Raw genomic sequence first — 20901 nt, 5'->3', positions numbered from 1 at the left:
AACATAAAGAGAAATTCTTAAAATCAAAGAGTCACTTCGGAAAACAGTCAACAAACAGAATAAAAGCACTCGCTCGTGAGTAGATTGCAAACCGAAAATAGCTGATTTGTTGCGTACGTGTAATTAAGAGAAAAAAAATAGAAGTTAAATTTACTAGCGAACTAAACAACAAAAACGCAAATGTTAATGTGGTAGCCATTCTAAGTCAAGGCGTAACAATATCAACCTTCCTCTTGCATTTGGTTGCTTATTGTTCTTCTCTTTATCTTCTGGTTTGTAACTAGTACTGGCCATTAAATCTTCAATATCCGTCTTAGGCTCTTGTGTTAGAAGATGTCCAGTTTCTTCTCATCCTTCTTCACGGTTAACAACTAGTATAACAAGGCATCAAATGACATTGAACTTGAAAATGTTCATCTTGATGGAAAAATGGCTGTTCTTCCAGAACTTTCCCAGTTTGGTTTGTGTTGGCCAACCCTTCCAAGCCTTTCTTAATGTCCGTCTTGCGCATTGCCTGTCTTTCTGAAGTTTCATCCAAGGACACAAATTTTCAACCTCCTCAATGTCTTGACCATCTACATGTGCATGCACTTTCTCGGTGTCGAGTGTATTCAACCTAAAGAGTTCTGTCTTCTCAGAATTAATCTTTAACCCAGTTCAAACACAACAGTGAGTGACAGCACATAGACATGTTCATCTTGCTCTCATTAGTGTAAATCAAGTATTAGACTATACAACCATGAGAGAAGATGCAAAAAGAATTTAATGGCTTTTAATGTTATGAGCTGTATTAATTCCTCCATGTATGTTTATACATAATCTGTCAAGACTGACACAGAGCAATAAAAAAAGGTGCTGATGTTTCTAGCTTTCTGCTGGATAAATGCGGTGTCATCTGTAAAGCCCAAGTCATCTAACTTGGACCACGGCTTCAATGTGATATCTACAGGGAAAATTGCGCTTCCTTTCTCTCCATCCTCTAATGATAGGCAGCTGAATCTGTTCTTTAACTCTGTGTGAATTTTTCCTAGTTCCAGGCATATTCATCTTACTGGTGGTATATCTTTTAACTGCATACACCCTTCCGCTTGTTCTGCTAAGCTTTAGCCAGTGTTCTGGCGATTACTAACTATTTAATATGTTGGCAAAAAAGTTCCCTCATAACTCCAAGAAAAAGTTCACGGCAAGGGATGCTCGTCAAAATTCCAAATTGGAACTCTTAATTATTTTGACTTGAACGTATTTGTTCGCACATTCTACACAGCGAAAACAAACGACATCCATTGGTGCAACACAAAGCTATGTTAGCTTATAAGGTAGTAAGCCACCCCACCCCCTTCCCTTAGGCACAAATTCAATCAATTAGTTAACCCATTAACTGCTGTTAGAATTGCTTTCACTCCCGAGAAGTAACGTCATTTTGAACATTTAAAAAAAATATCTATGAACTTTTAATTTTGTTTAATTTTAGCAACAACAAAAGGCACCCCACTTCGAGGAAACATTGTTGTCCCCGGTAGTTCGCAGGCGACTCTGCCAACAAGTGTAAGCCCATCGCCAATACCAAGCACATCAGCAAGGGCATCAGAGGACCTATCGGTATGCGGGGGACCTCGGTCGGATTTGAAGCTGATTGAAATACCAAAGATATTTCCAGCACAGGATTCGCCATCAGTGGTAGGGCAACCGCGATTTGAATTTAGAACAACTACAGCAGTAATTTCAGCAAAATGAACATCAGATTTCAACGCTTTTCAGTACAGCACTCGATCGATAAAAGTTGTTGTAGACGATAAACATATCCATGATAGAAGTTCCCTTTTTATATTTACACCTACCGTCCGAAATCCTGTATCAAGAGAACCTATAGGACGTCCAGCGAAAGTTAATTTTATAGTCTAAATTTTAAATATCATTTCATAATAACGACATAATTCTAAATCACCTAGAGAATAAAATCAACTGAATTCTTGAAAAGGGACCAAATTTATATATGCTCTATATCAGGTGTGGGGGAAAATAGGAGACGTCGACAAAAGTTCGACCAAATTAATCAGGTTGAATCATTCCCACCCAGTCACTCGCAGACCATCTATGTACCATTTTAGTTCACTGGAGGAGCAAGTCATAGCGACACTGGACGATTATTTTAAAATAGTTGTCAATACAAAAACGCTTCTGGGTTTCTGAATAAATGAACTTACATTACTGTAACACTACTTCTTAAATGATGTGTTCAATTGTTTGCAACTTAGGAACAAAACTAATGCACGACTCTGTAGTAGACTATGTAAATCAAATCTTGGATTGTTTACAAAATAGAAACGAACAAGTTTACATTATTTAGATTCCTGAGTAAGGTCCTCATAACTGCAGCATTTCTTTATTTTCTAGGCATTTGTTGTTGCGTCGTCTGGAAATGGAATACGACTGATAAAGCATTTTTCGAAGGGAGTGGAGGAAGATTGGAGAAGGGAGGCAGAACTCGTGAGGGAGCTTAACGCGAGAGGAGGACATCCAAATATCCTTAAATACTTCTGGCATTGTAGATGTATGTGTAACGTTAATGTCTGCCTTTAAACTAAATAATTGCCGGCAAATGTATGTTTGCGGCGTGAGCTGTATAATGATGTGTCAAAATAGTGTTACGCAAATTAGAAGTAAAAACACAACGACTTTGTAAATTGAAATCAAAAATTAAGCTGCTTTACCTGTTAATCATTATTTGAACATGCTGTTTACGTTGTCCAGTTAAGGTTACCCGGTACCTTCAGAGGTGTCTTCAGAGGTGTCTCGCGTCCAAGCGATGTAGCGCGTCCGGTTTAAACTGTAGATACCTGAACCCTTATATCAAATTAAAGCTTATAGAGCTGGCTATCCAACTAAACCAAGAATTTTGAAATAAAATGAATTTCCGAATTTTTAGCGCTGTTTTCTCGAATAAATTTTTTTCACTTGGAGGAGCCACTTCAAAGAGCTAAAACTCAAAAGGAATTTGTTCGTTTGCCTTCAAGTTTGGACAGTAGCTAGTTTAACATATAAACAACAAAAACGTGTCTGCGAATTTTTTCTTTCGAAATATTTTTTATTCGAGAGTGATTTTTGTACGATTACTCCACATTTCTTTCATCCTGTTTCGAAAATGCTCCATAACTTTTCACTGCGATTGAATATGGCAAAACGCAGACACGTTTTTTTAGCGCTTTGGGTGAGGAAACTGAGGAGCAAATTAAATTAGCAAAAAACAAAATTCACTTTGACTTGTAGCTTTAAAAAGGTGATTCGGACGCTCGCAATTAGAGGTCGTGAAAAATTCGACAATTTATTTTATTTCAAAATTCTTGGTATGATTTGATAGTCAGCTCTATAAGCTTTAATTTGATATAGGCGTTTAGGTATCTACAGTTTAAACTGGACGCGCTACATCACTTTAACGCGAGACACCTCTGAAGGTCCCGGGTAACCTTAAGATAGCAGGTCACTGCGATGGACATCCAGAGCTTGCCAACAGACAGTGTCATCCTATCGGAGCCCACTTATTGTGGGATGGATCCAGCACTACCATCTAAAACTACGGTGAAGACACTGCTGCAGTGTCTATAAGTAAACTATCCATAATAATGGGAGGGAGTGCTGTCTGGAGTGTACGACATGTGCAGGGCTGGCCTTAAACAGGAGGAAAGATAGATAGATGAATATTGTGTAACACACGGCAAGATCACACAATCTTGTTGAAATGGATGTAACGCAATGATATTGGAGAGTTTTATTTCGTTGTAAGAATGTCTTCCTCTTATGCAGTTTAGCCTAGTAAGATAAACCAGTAAAAAAAGAAATTAATTATCCGAAACAAATATTCCTTTTGTTACCAAACGTAGAGAAACTTCTGTTACAAAATCGGACAGTTTGTCTCATTTTTTACGTGTTAAATAACGTGGTCTAGATGTCGATACTTTTCTGCATATTCGGTTCGACTTTCTCCTCTATATGCAACGAATTTAAAAATTGTTTCTCCAGTCATATTTCAATCTTGAAGAGGTGTTGCCCTTCTTCCTTTAATATAGCTACAGAGTTTACAGCAGCTGTTGATAATCACCATGTTTTATTCTGTTTTTCTTTTTTCTAGCGGACGAGTGTGCTTTAAATTACGATCAAAAGGGATTTCCTCGGCTCAAGAAAAGTTCATTGTAAGGAAACCTCCCCTTTTTAATAATATCGTCCACTCGCCTAGGTGAATTTAGGGGAGCAGGAGACGTGATGGGCACGGCCCTGCCCTCTCCTTCAGTGACTCAGGCATGGAGCAAACGCCATGAACCTCGTGACTTTTTCATACATTTATCTGGAAACAATTTGATGTGGTCGGTTAGTAGTCAGTGAGTTAGACAACACATTTGTGAAAGGGATTTTTCTTAAAGAGTATTCGTCTATTGGTTTTGATTACATTTCTTTCAATTTTAGCGGTTTATAGAAGTTTTAGAGAACTTTAGAAATCCAAGATAGCAGACCTAAGGTGGCCGCCGTTTGGCAATTATAACGCGATGTCGTATTATATTACGTCATCACTTGTTGTTGCGGACCTCAAAGGCAACATCTTCGGACGTACGTATTGCCCGATTTAGATGAGAAGAAAAACTAATAACTTACTATTGCATTATTAAACTTAGACAATTTTTTTCAGAAACGTAACACACTACATAATACATGATCAGAAATATTTACATAGTGCATACACAAAATATAGTTTGAACAGTTACCGTGTTCTATTAACAAACTAAAATCACATTGACGAAGGCGGTTTTTAAAAGCTGCACAATGTGGGGCGAGTTCTGGCTTCTTCCGGAAGATTATTCCACAGTCTCAGTCCTAGGTATCAGAGCGAATGTTTTCCATATTTCATTTTAATGAACAACTTCTACGAAAAAATGCAGCTGTGTCGACTCGGCGGTTCATAACCGTTCAGTTGTCAAGCGCCATACACACCCAGTTGTTAGTTATAAGGCATTTCAATGTTTTTTTTCTTATCCAAAACATTTCTTCTGACCGCAGTTTATTGTGCTACGACTTCCCCTCTTGCACGCCGCTGGTCGAGTATTTGAAAAACAGGAAAGTTGTTCTCAGCCTTGACGCCCTCTTTGCTGTGGCCATGGACTTGCTCTTCGCTATACAGTACCTGGAACACAAAGGCGTTGTCCATAACAACATCACAACATCCAGTGTGTTGATAACAAGAGGATTAAGGGTACGGTTGAAGAAAGAACTAAAACTCCAAGTGCCAAGAAATATTTCTTTAATGATAAATGTAGCAATGATAACTAAAACTGTAGCAATTAAAACAGAAAGCTACAAAGCAGTCGCAATTGATGCAGATTATTTCCCAGGATCTTCAAACTTCGACTTGACTCTGACGGTGATGAAGGTGCTGGGCTTGAAATCGAGAAACGCCAGAATTAGATCGCATTGTTACCCCTAGCTAGTTGTTTCAGGGGTAGTTCCGGATTCAATTACTCGGCCACACTTGTGATAAAGTCAACTGGTCTGCCCGTTTGGACTTTTTGGACTGTGAAATACTTGTTTGTAGATGATGAATGCCCCCCCCCCCCCCCCCCCCCCCTTTGAAGCACTATAACCTATTCTCATAATCACTTTTCGAGATCAAAGGACATTTATTTGGACATAATACGGACTAATAAAGCGTATTTATTTTCCATTTGTGTCATGCAGATACCTCCAATAGCAGCTGTCTTGGGAGGTTTCGGCTCGGCTCAGCGTATCTCTCAGGATTTTCCTGAATGTAACGAAAATAGCCACTCGGTGAAGGATATCTTGGGGAAAAACATTCTTCAGTTTGGTTTCGTGTTGTCTGAGTTGATAAAGAATTGCCGCAACTCTGAAGACTTCGTAGAGGTATGAATCAGTTGTCGCTCCCAAGTAGCTCCCGGTTCGAACTGATAATATATATATTACGTCAACACATCAGTGGAGGGGCATCCGGAACAAGCCGAACATTCATACTATTTACGAATAACATCATCATCATCACCATCATCATCATCACCATCATCATCATTATCATCATCAACATCATCATCATCATCATTATTATTATTGTTATTATTATTATTATTATTATTATTATTATTATTATTATTATTATTGTTATTAATTTGTTGTTTTTCTTGCTTTCATTGTCAAGATTCAAGAAGTTATGCATTTATGTTTCGAACAAGACCCGGATGTTCGACCAGACGCGTCACAAGTTCGAGAACTCCTGGAGGATGTGTGGTACCGAATTGACGTCTGGGATACTTCTCTGTAAATGTATAAGAAAACGAAATTTCCGTGGAGTTTTGTACCTTTAATTCGATTTTTTTCCCGTTTTTTCGCACTCGTCCCCAATTTCCGTGCGTTCAAACAGCTAAATAGAATTATAAAAAAAGGTTGAAAAGCCAGTCAATTGTAGCATATGGTTCATATTTATATTACAGCATTGTTTGTCGGTTTGGTCACTAAAAATCATAATCTTTGATCTGACTTAAAACTAATGAACGGAATGTACACTATTCGACATGAAATATTCATTTTACTGTAAATAGCTTATTCCCCCATCTCATTCCATTAACTGCTGTAAATTCAAAAGCGGTACATTCAATTTATTATCTTTGATTGAATGCTTTTCGGTTGAGTGTCGTAAAACCAAAACCTAAGTAATTACTCAGGCCAATCACAACCAACCGTAAAGAATGCACTGAACCCGATTAGAATTCAAAGCAAATGCATGTAAACGCTGCCAAACAAGGAAAAGCGCGTGCGAGGAATCGAAGTCAAAATTGGATTTGGTTTAATTCTTACTGGTTGGCAAATTGGCAGTAGTTTTCTCAACCAATCACAGAGCGTAGTAAAGCAAAACCAGAGGAAACGCGTGATTACTGTCGAAACTCAGTTGAAACTGGCTTCAATGCATATTAGTTGAGTTAGCTACTTTCTAGATGGATTATAAGCTTATTCAAAACTTAGGGATTCTTGTGTCAAGTTAAGTTGTTTGAACCATTGACGCACGTCTTCATAAAAAAGGTGGTTTAAAGTGGAAGTGTATTAAAAATGTCAATAAAGTAGCTATTCATTAAATCAGTTGTTCTTGTTGTTTTCAATCTTACAATAGATCTTAGAGCTTCGTTGTTTTGTTGCCCCATTACAGATCATGTGACGATCCACTAGGGAGTAGTCTCTTTTAGACTTGGTCACGTTGGCAGGCATACTTTACTTCCGAAATGACTGAAAGGATCGATTCCCCTGACATGTCACGCGTTTTGTAACGGGCAATTACCGGTCTATTAGTGGCCCGTCAGCCTCTTTTTATTGCCGCTGATGTTTTTGATATGGCAGCCTTAGCGGGGGGGGGTCCTTCACCCTTGTCTCTTTCATGCTGACATTAGTATGTATGTTCATCTACCGGAGTCTCATCCGAGGCTGAAATTTGCGAAATTGTAGGAATATTTTAAGAAAATACCCGAGGCTAAGATTTTGAAAAAAAATATATTATTTTGTGTTTTGAAACTTTGTAAATACGATACAATCTAAGAATATTCACAAGAATATTTTCAGCCTAACATCAGTAGAAAAATAAGAATATTCAGCCTGAGCCGGAGAACAATATTGTTATAAAAAGAAAAGAGTGTAAACTGTGTACTTGCGTGGCAAAAATATGGCATAAGAATGATGTTCTAGCAAATAGAACTCAGTCCTGGCAATGTACATTGTCGGTATTAGTAGCTGTGGCGAATGAGAAGCATAAATGCTGTACAGGCAATTATGTCCCTGGTGCACAGATGGACCTCCATGGCCACCTGATCTCAAAGGGAGCCTTGTCCTTTCACTTTGCTGCTGATTCAAGTATTTTCAAAGTGCGTGACCCACATGCACCCATGAAATGTGATATAGAAATATAACAGTGCTGAAGTTCGGCCTCAGTGCTCGTCCTACTACCAGTACAACTGAGAAGAGAATCTCTTTATCAAGAGCACGGTACAGTTTTTGAACGTTACAAACGCTGTGGGACTGGTTCTGGTTAATGGGACATTAATTCTCTGGTACGTGATCAACCGCCAAAGGGGATAGATTCACTGGTGACGACAGCTTGCAATCCTTGCCGTTTCACTACTATAGTCGAACCTCTCTCATACGGACACCAAAGGGACAGAGAAAAGTGTCCGGATTTAGAGAGGTGTCCGTTTTATAGCTCTAGGTCACTACGATGAGGTCTCTTTTAAGCTTCCATTGACAGTGTTAAAGTGTCTAGTAACTAAAAACAGGCACACACATGCACCTGAATTTATTTTAATAAAATGTACTGTACTGTACTGAGACACTTTCTTACAGGAGAACGAGACAAACTCAGAACTTTCTCTAAGCACTTTCATTAGCTGTTGTTAAAATACCAAACTAATCAATCAACTCTCTGAGACGAAAACACTTATAAACTATTAAACATTCGAGAAGGATAACCTAGACCTTGAATCATAAGATTAACGTGACGATAAAAAGTTCTTAAGTCATGCACCTAAAATAACTTAACTCTATTAATTACTCAATAACTAAATTTCACTTCATAAGTAAAGCGGTTTTCAATAGCGCTTTGAACTAATGACGTCATGAAATTTCAGACCCCCCTCGTGGCTCAGACAAACAAAGTCCTAATCTGTGTGACTAACAAGTGCAGTTTTATAAATGGCGGTCAGTTCGCTTCGATCTTTGACGGTTCTAGCAAACGATGATAGCGTTCCTGGTTCTGTATTTGAAAGAGAACCGCAGGAATATACTGTGGAGCAGCTGAAACGGTGGTTAAAGTGTAGAGGATTGAAATTAAGCGGTAAACGCGACGAGCTTGTGGAACGTGTTAAAGACTGCATAGATAGCGCTCTTGTGAAAAAATATGCTTAAGTCGTCATATTGTAACCAAATCTTTGAAAAATCATCTCTCTCTACATATTATTCGCATAAAATAAGAAAACTATGCTTATAAAGTTCATTTGACGCACTAATGGAATATTTATTGCCGAAGACTCACTAGATTATATAGTCGCGCGTGAAGCATTCATTGCAAATGAATCTTTAAAAAATCATATCTCTGGCTAGGATTGTCGAAAAATCATGATTCTTGCACGAAAACAAAGGCAAGAAAGAGTACGTGTACTAGTCAGAGAAATTAACAATGGCGATGCACAAGAAACATTTCGAATTCTATTCACAAAATCGGTTCCAACTTCGCACATCAGGTCGTGTTTTCACATTTCGCCTTCACGTGCATAATTTGATTGCATGATCTTGAAATTTGATTTCATACATCTTCAACTTTGAAAATTCATAGTTGGCTTTCTATAAATCCTAAGACGGTAGTTTTAAACATTTTGAATACTTCATTTATTGTAGTTTTCAATAATTACTAATCGATGTCGATAGTAGCATTTCTCGAAAAATGAAAGCGTTTTCGTTTCTTTAGTACTGCCCTAGCAGTACATTTCGCCTGATGGCGGATCGAAGGGTTTCCCTGAGTCTATGCGGGGGGTCTTAGTGACAGAATCTATTTTTAGTAATATTGCAAAGCGGCATTTAGTGTCGAAAGTTATTGCGTTTTTGCTTTGGTTTTGCATTACTACGCTCTGTGATTGGTTGATAAAACTCACGCCACTTTCTCAACCAATAAGATGTAAAACCAAAACCAATCGTGCCTTGCTAGCACGTGTTTTACCGCGCTTGGCGCGGGTTAAGCCTGGTTTACACCTGCGACGCAAGCATAAGCATAAGCACAAGCATAAGCGCAAGGATGTTTACACGCGCGATAAGTATAAGCATAAGGTGACATACCGTACGCAAGCGCAGAAGCATAAAAAGTTTGGGCAATCGCGCGGAAAGTGGCGGAAAGTGGCAACGCATGAGTAACTTGAATGTACGCTGACAACTTGTTACTGTGTTTCAGTTTCCTTTCCTTGCGCTTGTGCTTATGCTTGCGTCGTCCCGATATTTACAAGCACGACGCAACGACGCAAGCACAAGCACAAGCACAAGAGAATGAAAATGGTTCCATTCCCTTGTACTTATGCTTGCGTCGTTGCGTCGTACGTGTAAACCGGACCGACGCAATCATAAACACAAGCGCAAGCACAAGGCCCTTATGCTTGCGTTGCACCGGTTTAATTACACGTAGGTTTCTTGTGACTATGCTTGTGCTTATGCTTATGCTTGCGTCGTACGTGTAAACCAGGCTTAACACGTACTTTTTTTGCATTCTGATTCTTCATTGCGCTGTTTCGACATGTTGCTGACAAACTTTCATTCTAACCCTTGCTCGTCGAAAGAGTGCACATCAAGATCCTAAGAGTCCTTGGAACATCGTCTCTTATCATACCCAAGTTATCGGTTTGCGCGAAATGGCTGCAGCAGGCGAGGTAGGTCATTGATTTCACAGCCTTACAGTCTCGCGAAAAAATACAAGAGGAAACTTTCGTTCACCTCTCGCTATTTCACATTGATTTATTCCATATTGCTTGTGTGATTGCTATTTCAATTGAGGCTTCTGGAAACGGTAGATTTTCTTGCTCGCATATCTCAACTGTAAAATGAAACGTTAACGAAACTCGGCAACTAAAAAAACATGTACAATAACAACGAAGGACAAATAACAGTTTGCGCGGGATCGAAGCCCGTTACAACTACGGTACATGTGATCTAGCTAACTGGAACTCGACGACAGAAGAGAAAAGTCCAAAAGGCTTTGCGGACCAGCACAAGTTTATTCTGACTCAAATTATAACCAATATTTACCAGAATCGTTGTAAGTAAACAAGTTATGCGACCATTGTGTAAGCCGTTACCGAGTTAACTGCTTATAGACTTAGTTCTTCTGTTTGTTTGTATAACATTTCTGTGTAAAAGTACAACGTGGCACACAGCACGTGCTCACCATGACTGGACTCATTCCGACAGCATGTGAAATATTCATGACAAGAGTTTTTCCTTTGCCGTCTAAATAATTTATTCAATACATTCTGTTTCGCCGTGAACTTAGAAATGACGCTTGTTATCGAACCCTTTTGAGGGTTCAGCTAGTTTTAAAAGCTTTATGTGCACGTTGTTGAATACTCTTTTTTTTTTTTTTTTTTTTTTTTATAAGAACGTTTACAATATGAACGTTGAGGCTGAGATTAACTAAAATTTAAGAACATACTAGGAACGCTACCCGGGCTGCGTGTCAGTTAAGAACATTTTTATTTTGACCAAATATTTTAAAAATGAACAGTAATACGGATAAATAATACATGTAAAACTTAAGTCTATACAGTCCAATTAACCCAAATGATAGGTGCCAGGTCTTGGTCACGGTCGCATAGCGCATACAGTTATTGAAATACTATCACATTAAGAACATCTTGACAACTTTTCAGGCTCAAATTGCCAAACACACACATACACACACAAAAAAACGTTCAACCTCAGCCCCGAAATTAGGCGTTTTTATAATTATAAAAAAAGGAGTATACATTATTTATGCGTACAATTTTTGGAGACGGGAAAAAAAGTCCAAGCTTTGGTCGCGGATGTCGAAGATCAGGACAAACGTCTTCATCATGAAAGAATTAAAATTAGTTTCGGAAGCTGATATTCAGTGGGGTCTAGTAAAATTTAATATAAGATTTGCAGTCAGTAAGTAAACTCCCCTTGAAAGGAACTATATCAGCAATCTATGACACATACTGGCACGAGGAAATGTTGACTCTGTTGATCGTTGTATTGTGAGACAAAGCAAACGCTCACTCTTTAGTATCTTGGCAAAGAAAAGTTACGCTGACTTGGCTTGATTTCTAAGTAGGTAGATAGTAAAATATTCTTTTTACAACGTAAGAAATTCAAACTATTGAAGAAGACGATGTACAAAGTGCAAGTGTGCATATATACAGGACCAGGACCATAAACTGAAAGTTTTCTCGGTCATAAAATATCGATTTAAAAGATCAGTTTTCTCGCAACAGTTAACGTTGCTAAAACCCTTCCTAACAATTATTTTTCTTTGTTCGCTTTGTGCTCTAGGAAGGAAACAGACCCCAACTGGAGGAATTCGAAGAAAATCCAAATAAGACTGAGGGCAAAGGTAAAACCTCCAGAATCTGAGGTTAATTTCATGAATTGTTTGTTGTCGATCACTTTTGTCATAAGGCAGGTACCCCAGCCAGCAATCCTTAATTCCAGGAACTCAACGGATCGTTTTGACATACGGAAGGGACTGCTGAAGGTTCCATGCTGTGCTGTGGCAACGCATGCCATATAATTTTTTCGTCTTTCCTCCAGTTTGACTTTGTGCGATTAAAGCGAAGACACCATCATCGTTGTATCATGACATACTTCATCAAGAAGAAGAAAGTACATTATTTCCCTCGAGATTACAAATCCTTTCTCGGATTTTACGTTCCATTCGACCCTGAAGTCTAGTGAATGTTGGATCAAAAATCTGTTGGGTGATTCGCCGAAAGGAACACACCCTCCGCATCAGTTTTATTTGCTTGATAAGCTGCTGTGCGAGGACACTCAGTGTAGAATTTAATAGATGATACAAACAGCGACGATGGCGTCCTGACGTCAATCGCACCGGAAGAAACTCGTGAGAATTGAAAATTACGTCGAGTGAGCTTAGAAAAGTTCCGTAGTCACCTTGATCAGTTACGTTTCTAGAAGGATTGCTTGCTGTGGTACCTACGTGACGACATCGCCCAAAACATGTGACAACCTCCTCTACCAATTTCAAAAGAGATCCTCTTAAATTTGTGGGTTTTCGTCCCCATGGAAAAAGAGGAAGTGGTTGTGGTATACCTGAGCTGTAAACACCGCAGGAGCTTAATAACAGAAGAAAAGCTCGCATTTTTCCTCTCGAAAATGTCCGCCGCCGTTCACTGGAATGAGCATCTTTAGACGGATGTGAAATTACTGATAGAGTTTGTATAAGAGTTCAAACGGGCTTTTGTCAAGACGGTCATAAGTAAGGCCAGTTTGTTTAGAAGAGTATCCGTGAAGAGACCTTAGTTAGTAAGCCTCTCTGCCAGTTTGGATTTTCAAGAGGTTTATGTTCACTTTGTTTAAAATATACCTTTGATTACAGTGCCCACAAACATCTTGCTTTAAATCTAACTATGTATAAATAATTTTGTTTATCTTTTGTCAGATCCACTGCTACGTGCATCCAGAGTCACAGAAATTTTGCCTGCTGCTTTCTTAATGCTGGAAAAGATAGAATTGATGGAGCACCGTTCCCGCACCATGACCGGTTATGGAAATCCACAGGATGGTTAACCTGACTTGCATTATTCTCAAACTTGGCAACTGATAAATGTTAGTTTCTTAATGATTTTGAGGCAGTTTTGCTAGTCCGAATATGACAAAATATCAAGTAAGCCTTTTTGTCATGTCAAATTATTTTAATTTTGTAAATCTATTCTTTTAAATATATTTCACTTTGCCATATCAAATTTTTATCAAAAACATTTATATGTTTTTTTTCAAACTGTGTATTACTGATAGTAAATTATGTATGCTCCGACTCTTTTTCAAGTTTGCTGGATAATTTTTGTGTTTAATAAGATCAGTTATACCCTAGATGAGTAAATTTTTCAGAAAATTAAACGAAAGCTCACTGGTCTATATGAAACCTGTCTATGCATGCGCATAAAAGTGTTTTTTAGTCCTATCGTCGCCAGTCAACTTTCATAGTTAAAGAGAGAAGCTCAAGAGAGATGCAAGCAGGGGAAAATGTGAAGGAGGAACAAGGGGGGAGCTCTCACTCTTCCTCCTTCCCGTCGTTCCCTTCGTTGCGTTGCGTTGCCGTCCTAGTCTCCTCGACCGTACGAGATTAAAGACGACTGGGGACCAGTCAGGGCCTATCCCAAAACTATCTCTTACTCCACCGATGGGAGCCGGTATAATTTTGTGAATTCGTAATATAGAAGTGAAGAAATAGAAATTAAATACCGTCGGTTGCATCTAAAAGTGTATACGGGAGGGAAAACATCTTCTAGTTGCATGGGTGCAAACATGACATGTTTTTGGGGCCAAACATTCGAAGTTTAGAGTAGGCGGCTGTTGTTGACTTGATTTCTATTTGCTCAACAAACTATTCTTTGAAAGCGAGAAGTGATCATCGCAGTGAATTTTCCAATTTATGCAATTGGAAATTAGAGAGCCTGAAAAAATTCAGCCACACATTGGGAGCAAGGTCAATTGTGGGTTCCCATTTTCTCGTGAAAGGAGTGAAATGATGTAAATTATATGAAATGATTCATATATGAACTGCGGATGTAGATGAAAGTGAGAAGTAACCATCGCAGTGAATTTTCCAATTTATGCAATTGGAAATTAGAAGCCTGAAAAAAATTCAGGCTTCAACGGGTTCAAACCCGTGACCTCCGCGTTACCGGTGCGATGCTCTACCAACTGAGCTATGAAGCCACACATTGGGAGCAAGGCTGATCTGGCCTGACAGTTTGCTTAAAACTGTCAAACTTCAAATGCTTGACGACAAACACGTCATGTCTGGCACCCTATTAGAACTAAACATGTCATTTTGTCTCGTGTCCACGCTTAGATGCAACCGACGGTAGCGCGAATGGAATAATTGTTTTATTAAATTCTCCCCATTTGGATATTGATGTTAAAGTTCAAAGAATTTTATTTTAAGTTTAAATTTCTTTTAAATTAAAACGACCGGATGTTGAGGCAACTTCCAACCAAAGCGCGCGAAATTTAATGATCACATGACACGCCCATCTCATTGCGAACGGCCCGAGTTGAATGAAAAAGCGAAGTAGATCGGACACAGCCGGACATTTCAAATTTGAAGAAACGTTCAATTTAACGACCTTTCTGAGACAAGCATTCAAGTGCTTTTGAAGTTCCAGCAAATTCTCAACGGTTCTCATGTAGCCTAACACCGCGTAAGATGAAAGGTCACGTTTCAACTCACACAGCCGTGACGCATATATGAATAAATAGATAATTAATTTTTCGCTTTCTCTAAACGTGAGCTTGGGACGCCTGTGGTTTTATTAGCTCCATTCGATTTTATTCTCCCGATTCCTGTAAACAGAGTTGCGAAGAGACGTAATAAACTGTATAGTTTTCTAGGTGGCGTTCCTTCGTTTTTTACTATTTTAGCACAGGCAAATATTTTAAAATACTCATTTGCTTGGTAAGCTGCAGATTCATTCGTAGCATCATTGCTATATCATCAAAGAAAGAAATAATTTCATGATAGCACGATAGACCGGATAATTGCGGTTTCCGTAACTAGGTATTTTTTTTACGGGGTGGAGTTGTTGGCTCCACGCCCAACCCCCAACCTGGAGGGCCAGTGGTTTTCTGTACGGGTCTTCCTTCCCTTAGCACACGGGTTCCGGTTATTTTGAGGCGCCGGACACTCTCCTCTCGCCGCTGTCACTCGGCTACCGAAGCATTCCCGGGGGCTACGATGACGGGGACGTGTGACATGCGACTTCAATGGCAGAGCCTCTGGATTGACGGTAGGCATTTCTCAGCATTTTTGAGGAGAACATTGATGGCACTTGTTAACCCCACTGAGTCACCTTGTACCATTGCGCGGCCCTATACCCCACTGGGGGCTCAAAGGACTAAGAGAGAGAGAGAGAGACACGATAGACCGGATCGGCGCAGCGCGTTATAATTTTGAAAGCGATATTAACTGAGCTAACATTGAGTCCAGCACTGTTAATTTCTTTCCATGTCAACTTCAAAGATTACTGTTTATCTTATACAACAATAGAATCAAAATCTTCGGACAAAAATTATTAAACGTTGGGGGCTGCAGGCTGTAACAGTTCGGCTGTTCCGCCGTGTCGCTCGAAGGAACGAATGCAGAAAAACGAACCAAACCCTCGACTTTCGTTCGCCAAGTATTTTATACAAAGGAGGACAAAGAACTGGAGTGCTTTGGAGAGTACAGTTTTTCTTATAAGTGCAGAGATTAAAATAAATCGGAGCGACTGAAACGAAATCAACCAGTCCAATTTGCCTGGTCTGATTTATTTTGAATATGCCAGGACTTTCATTCCAGCGGAAATATTCTGGTAAACCAATCAGATCGCAAGACTAAACAATAGAAGGGCTTGTAAACAATAACGAACGGCCGCAAAGCCTAGTGGATGAAAGTGGGCCTTTAAGGGCAATTTCTAGTACTTCTAGATTACAATAAGCCTCCGTGCATGGACGAAAGTTTTTCATTAGGGGCTGTAGTTGACTTTCCGAACGGAAATTGGTGTCTACAGGGGTGTGCCAGAACGAAGGGACTCCCCATTTTATATGGGGAGGGAAAAACAAAGAGAGAAGATTACCTGCAGATTTTTTTCTGCGTGCAACTGACCCTTAGCTTTTTGAGCTCTCCGCAATCTTTTGTGAATCTTTTGTAACAATCTTTTCCTTTTGTAAATATAGTGTGATTATAATACAATTTCAGCATGGGTGTGTGGTGTAGTAACGCCAATAACCAACCATCCACTTTGTCATAGACTAATAGCCCCTTTTAGGCCTGAATATTCTCTGGTCAGTCAAGTCCCTTCCTTTGTCGACATTAAATGTTCTCAACTAGGCAAATATTTTCCCGAAGTTGAGAGTTTTGGCCCTGTCAATACCCTATCTGAGATTTTCAAGAACTCACCATGGTTTGACTTCTTTAAGACTGGATCTAACTTGCTGGTTCCTGCATACTGGGGATAATGAAGGTACCATTCCACAAGAAAAGCTTTCCTTAATGGTTTTCCTTTCTTATTACAGCAAGGACGTGAGCCACCATTCACAACGTTGTCGAAACCAAAGATAACCAACTCCCAACCTCCAGTAGAGTCCAAATGCCCAACATCGGAGGATCCTGAAAGAAGCTCAACAATAGTAGTAGCTTCTCGTAAGCTTACTTTGTTGTTGTTTGCAATTTATATGACGTTCTTGTAAGAAACAAAACAGGTTCATGTTAATTTTCATGTTCTTGATTTATGTGTGATTACAGCCTCATAGGTTGGACCAAGACTTTTTAGTACGCTTACAAAAGGGCTTCCAAATAATCTGTTCTAGCTTTTGCGTTTCATTGATACCATGCTCTAGATGGTGCAAATAAAAATAAAAAATAAATAAATAAATAAATACGGCGATAAATACAATAAAATATATTTTTGACGGGTTTAATTGAGTATTTGTTTTTATCCATAAATTCGCTCTAGCTTTACTGTATTACAATGAACATGCTATTTGCCTTTTACCTAAGAAGCCCTTGATCTTCCCACCTAATTGCACGTGTACAGCAATGGATCGACCGATTGTTGTTGTTGTTGTTCTTTATCTTGAGGATTTGAGGGGAAGAACTACTCATCAGCACTTGTAATTATAAGGTGTTGCATCAATGTTTAAAAAACAGTAACTCGAACAAATGGCTCTAGGCCAGGACTAATGAAAAAAACAAACAAACAAACAAACAAACAAAAAACAATTTCTTCCTTGAACAAGGTGAGTATCAATGGGAATCACAGGACCATGAAAGTAATCTATTTACAATGGGTGTGGAGTGTTCGCAGACTACTATTTAATCATGTTGCAAAAAGAAATCTGACAGGAACGTTTACTGTTCTGATTTTTTTTTATTACCTGCGTCAAATACAGCTAAAGAACGCGTTTAATGTATGAAGAAGATGCGGGGTTTCGCCTTGAGACAGATCACTCAGACGATGGCATTGACGATGACCAACAAGACGATTGTAATGTGGAAAGTCTTGTTTTGTTATTAATGTTACGGTTACAGTTAAAGTTAGAGTTTCGAATTTGGATTTTTTAGTGAAATAAAATACGTATGTTTTGTTGTTGTTGTTGTTTTTTTTTTTATTCCGCTTGTAAGCACCCCCTCCCTCTTCCCGGATATAACCCAGGGCTTATAATCACTGTACGTGCTGTTGTGTCCAATTCAAAAAGATTCAACTATGATTGGCAGAAATAGATCTGACCGTATAGTTCGTTGTCTGAATTAGTGGCCACCGGACTGTCGATTTCAGACGTACATGTTCTACTACTGGTCATGTCTCGTACCCACTTTGTCCAATTTTAATATTAGTTTTACTGCTTACTTATTACACACACACAAAAAGAAACACTTATGCTCGACTAATTTCGAATAATAACATGACGTACAATACAATATACGTTTTGCTTTCGTCGGATGAAATAATCTTCCATATAAACGGCGAAGAGCATTTTCTTAATTTATAGACAATGTACTTTTTCCCTTTCCGGATTTAATTAATTTTGTCGTTTCGAAAAAGCTATGCATTAACCTTCGTAATCGGGCATGCTTTTTGTCACCTGTATTTCTGTTTTCTGGTTCTCTATTTGGATTTCTTCGTTAGCTCTGAAAAGATTCCTTTAAAGGGATTGGTAGTTGACTCATTTAAAAAGAATGGATGATATATTATTTTAATTTTCAGTACCTTTACTTCATCAAACAATTGTTTGGAAGGATGATTATACCAATTACATTCTTTGAAAGTTTCTTTTGTACTTTCGTTGACGAGACTGGTACACAATAAATAGCCCACACTGTAAATTGTGACGGACGGTTTTTGCAATTTTAAACAACTACGAACTTTACAGTAGTCGGGCACTTGGGGACAACTGTCAAACGGAGGAAATTAAGACTCAAATGGGCAACTTACTCGCGGGAAAGAGCAGTCACTCTTTTGAGACAGATACAAACCATGAATTGGTATGCGAAAATAAGAGGATATGTATTCGGGAAACGGTGCACATCAAACTAACTACTTAGTTTACATATGATTCGTAAACCTATTCGACATAAAGAAGTACAAAGAAGTGTATAATACTTTTAAGTATTTTAAGTGTTTTAAGTACCTTAGCGAAAGTAAATTACAAAATATAGTTCTTACTCAAGATGCTATTGTTGGCAAGGCTATTTTTTAAAGTATCCTAAATTGAAATTTCTTAAAAAAATAAACTACAAGAGCTGCAGAGTCAGCAAGCGTTTCTTGGAGCACGTACTAGACAACTATAAGGTCAGCAAGAGGTTGCTATTTAGCACGCACTATCGCTACCTTTAAGTAAAATTATGCGGGATGCCCTGAGGGTAGTCCGAGTTTAAAATTAGAACTGGTCAAAAAGTCTAGGGTTGGGTGGGCATAGATGGGGTGGGTCATCAGTTTTTGAGCCCTTGGTAAGGGGTAGGTCTTGCAGCTTTTAGCTACACATGGGGGGTGGGTAATTCTATTTTTAAGAGGAATAGCCACACATTTATCTGCCAAACTGCAGGTGAAATTTCAAGCATTCAAGCATGCGGTAGATCCGAAGACGTGGTAGTGAAATACATGTATCACTTTGCGTACCTTAACATGATGGAAAAAAAGAAAGGAAGAGGAAGAAGGAAGAACGCAGAAAGAAAGAGTATTACTTGACAAATGAGGATGTAGGGTGGAAGAAACTCGTCTATGAGGATTTGCTGAGATCTGTATATCGAAAGTCACAAGCTGACAACCGAAAAGAAATTAACGAAAAACAAAAAACAAGCTTGACTTGTTGTCAACTCACATTCAGTTGTCAGCAGCCATAGGCAGTGTATCCACGAGCATTTGATGGTGGAGTTACCTAAATTGAAAGGAATATTTTCTTCGAAAAAGGGTAGCGAGTTCGATGCGAGCGTTCTTGTGAAAATATGCTTTTGTCGTCAACTTGTAACCGAATCTCTGAAAAATCATTTCTCTCTACATATTAATCGTATAAAAATAAGAAAATTATGTTTATAAAGCTCATTTAACGCACTAATGGAATATTTATTGCCGAAGACTCACTAGATTATATAGTTGCGCGTGAAGCACTATTTGTTTGAGATCTCGCATTGCAACTGAATCTTTAAAAAGTCATATCTCTAGCTGGGATTGTCGCAAAATCATGATTCTTTCACGAAAATAAAGGTAAGGAAGTGTACGTGTACTATTCAGAGGAATTAAGAATGGCGATGCACAAGAAACATTTCTATTCAAGAAATTGGTTCCAACTTAGCACATCAGGTCGTACCTTTTCACATTTCGCCGCCACGCGCATAATTTCATTGCATGCATGTTGATCTTTGAAAATTCATAATTCGATTTCCATGAATCCCAAAACGATAGTTTTATGCTTTTTGAACACTTTATTTATTGAAATTTTCGATAATTGCTAAGCGGTGTAGATTGAAACTTTTCTTTTCCTAAAAAAACAATGCAGGCGAGTTTTCTGCGAGTTCAGCTCTTGCTGAAATATGCAAGTGCCTTCAACTTGTAACCGAACCTTTGAAAACTCATATCTCTCGACATACTACTCATATGAAAATAAGAACATCATCTTTATAAAGTTTATTTATCCAACTAATAGAATATTCAACCCATTAGATTGTTTTCTTGTCGGCAATTCGAGTGCGCGTGAATGGACGCCGGAAGCACTATTCATTTGTTGCGTAATTCGAGCAACATGAGATCTCCCAGGCGAAATCTTTAAAAAATCATACCTCTTGCTTGCTGTCCTAAAATCATGATTCGCGCACGAAAATAAAGGTAAAGAATTGTTCTATTTAGAGAAATAAGAATTGAGATGCGTAAGAAATATTTCCGTTCATAAAATTGGTTCGAACTTCGGCCACCCGGTTGTTTTAGGCTTCATGCCGTCAAGCGCATAAATTCGATTTCATACATCTTGAGCTTTGCAAATTCATAGTGGGCTTTCTATAAATCCTAACACAATAGTTCTAGACATTTTGAATACTTAATTTATTTTAGTTTTCGATTATTGCTAACCGATGTCAAAAAAAGCGTTTCTCGAAAAATG

The 20901-nt window shown here is 38.6% G+C and overlaps 1 protein-coding gene and 2 long non-coding RNA genes across 3 annotated transcripts; all 3 read left to right on the top strand.

The window, feature by feature from the left end:
* The first annotated feature begins 429 nt into the window (after positions 1-429).
* Positions 430-7128, top strand: LOC146474033 (uncharacterized). The gene is made up of 7 exons (XM_085117698.1): positions 430-460; positions 1472-1677; positions 2395-2551; positions 4127-4187; positions 5047-5239; positions 5722-5904; positions 6194-7128. Exons 1-7 carry the CDS (start codon positions 430-432, stop codon positions 6314-6316), a joined length of 954 nt encoding a protein of 317 aa, XP_084973824.1. The 3' UTR covers positions 6317-7128.
* Positions 2564-3890, top strand: LOC146474034 (uncharacterized). The gene is made up of 2 exons (XR_014866273.1): positions 2564-2756; positions 3471-3890. It is a non-coding gene; the product is annotated as an uncharacterized LOC146474034 (long non-coding RNA).
* A 3197-nt stretch (positions 7129-10325) lies between the features above and the next one.
* LOC146474032 (uncharacterized) lies at positions 10326-13524 on the top strand. Its single transcript, XR_014866270.1, has 3 exons — positions 10326-10442; positions 12082-12142; positions 13208-13524. It is a non-coding gene; the product is annotated as an uncharacterized LOC146474032 (long non-coding RNA).
* Positions 13525-20901: the final 7377 nt, after the last annotated feature.

Source organism: Pavona decussata, unplaced genomic scaffold (genome assembly GCF_977016875.1).
Source record: "Pavona decussata unplaced genomic scaffold, jaPavDecu1.1 SCAFFOLD_92, whole genome shotgun sequence".
NCBI classification, from domain to species: domain Eukaryota; kingdom Metazoa; phylum Cnidaria; class Anthozoa; order Scleractinia; family Agariciidae; genus Pavona; species Pavona decussata.
The sequence above is the reverse complement of the archived record's forward strand: the minus strand, read 5'-3'. Positions and strand labels throughout refer to the sequence as shown.

Coding starts and splice junctions, on each gene's coding strand:
- LOC146474033 (XM_085117698.1), top strand. CDS start 430: ATGGCTGTTCTTCCAGAACTTTCCCAGTTTG. Junction 461..1,471: donor TCCAGAACTTTCCCAGTTTG/GTTTGTGTTGGC, acceptor GTTTAATTTTAG/CAACAACAAAAGGCACCCCA. Junction 2,552..4,126: donor ATACTTCTGGCATTGTAGAT/GTATGTGTAACG, acceptor TCTTTTTTCTAG/CGGACGAGTGTGCTTTAAAT.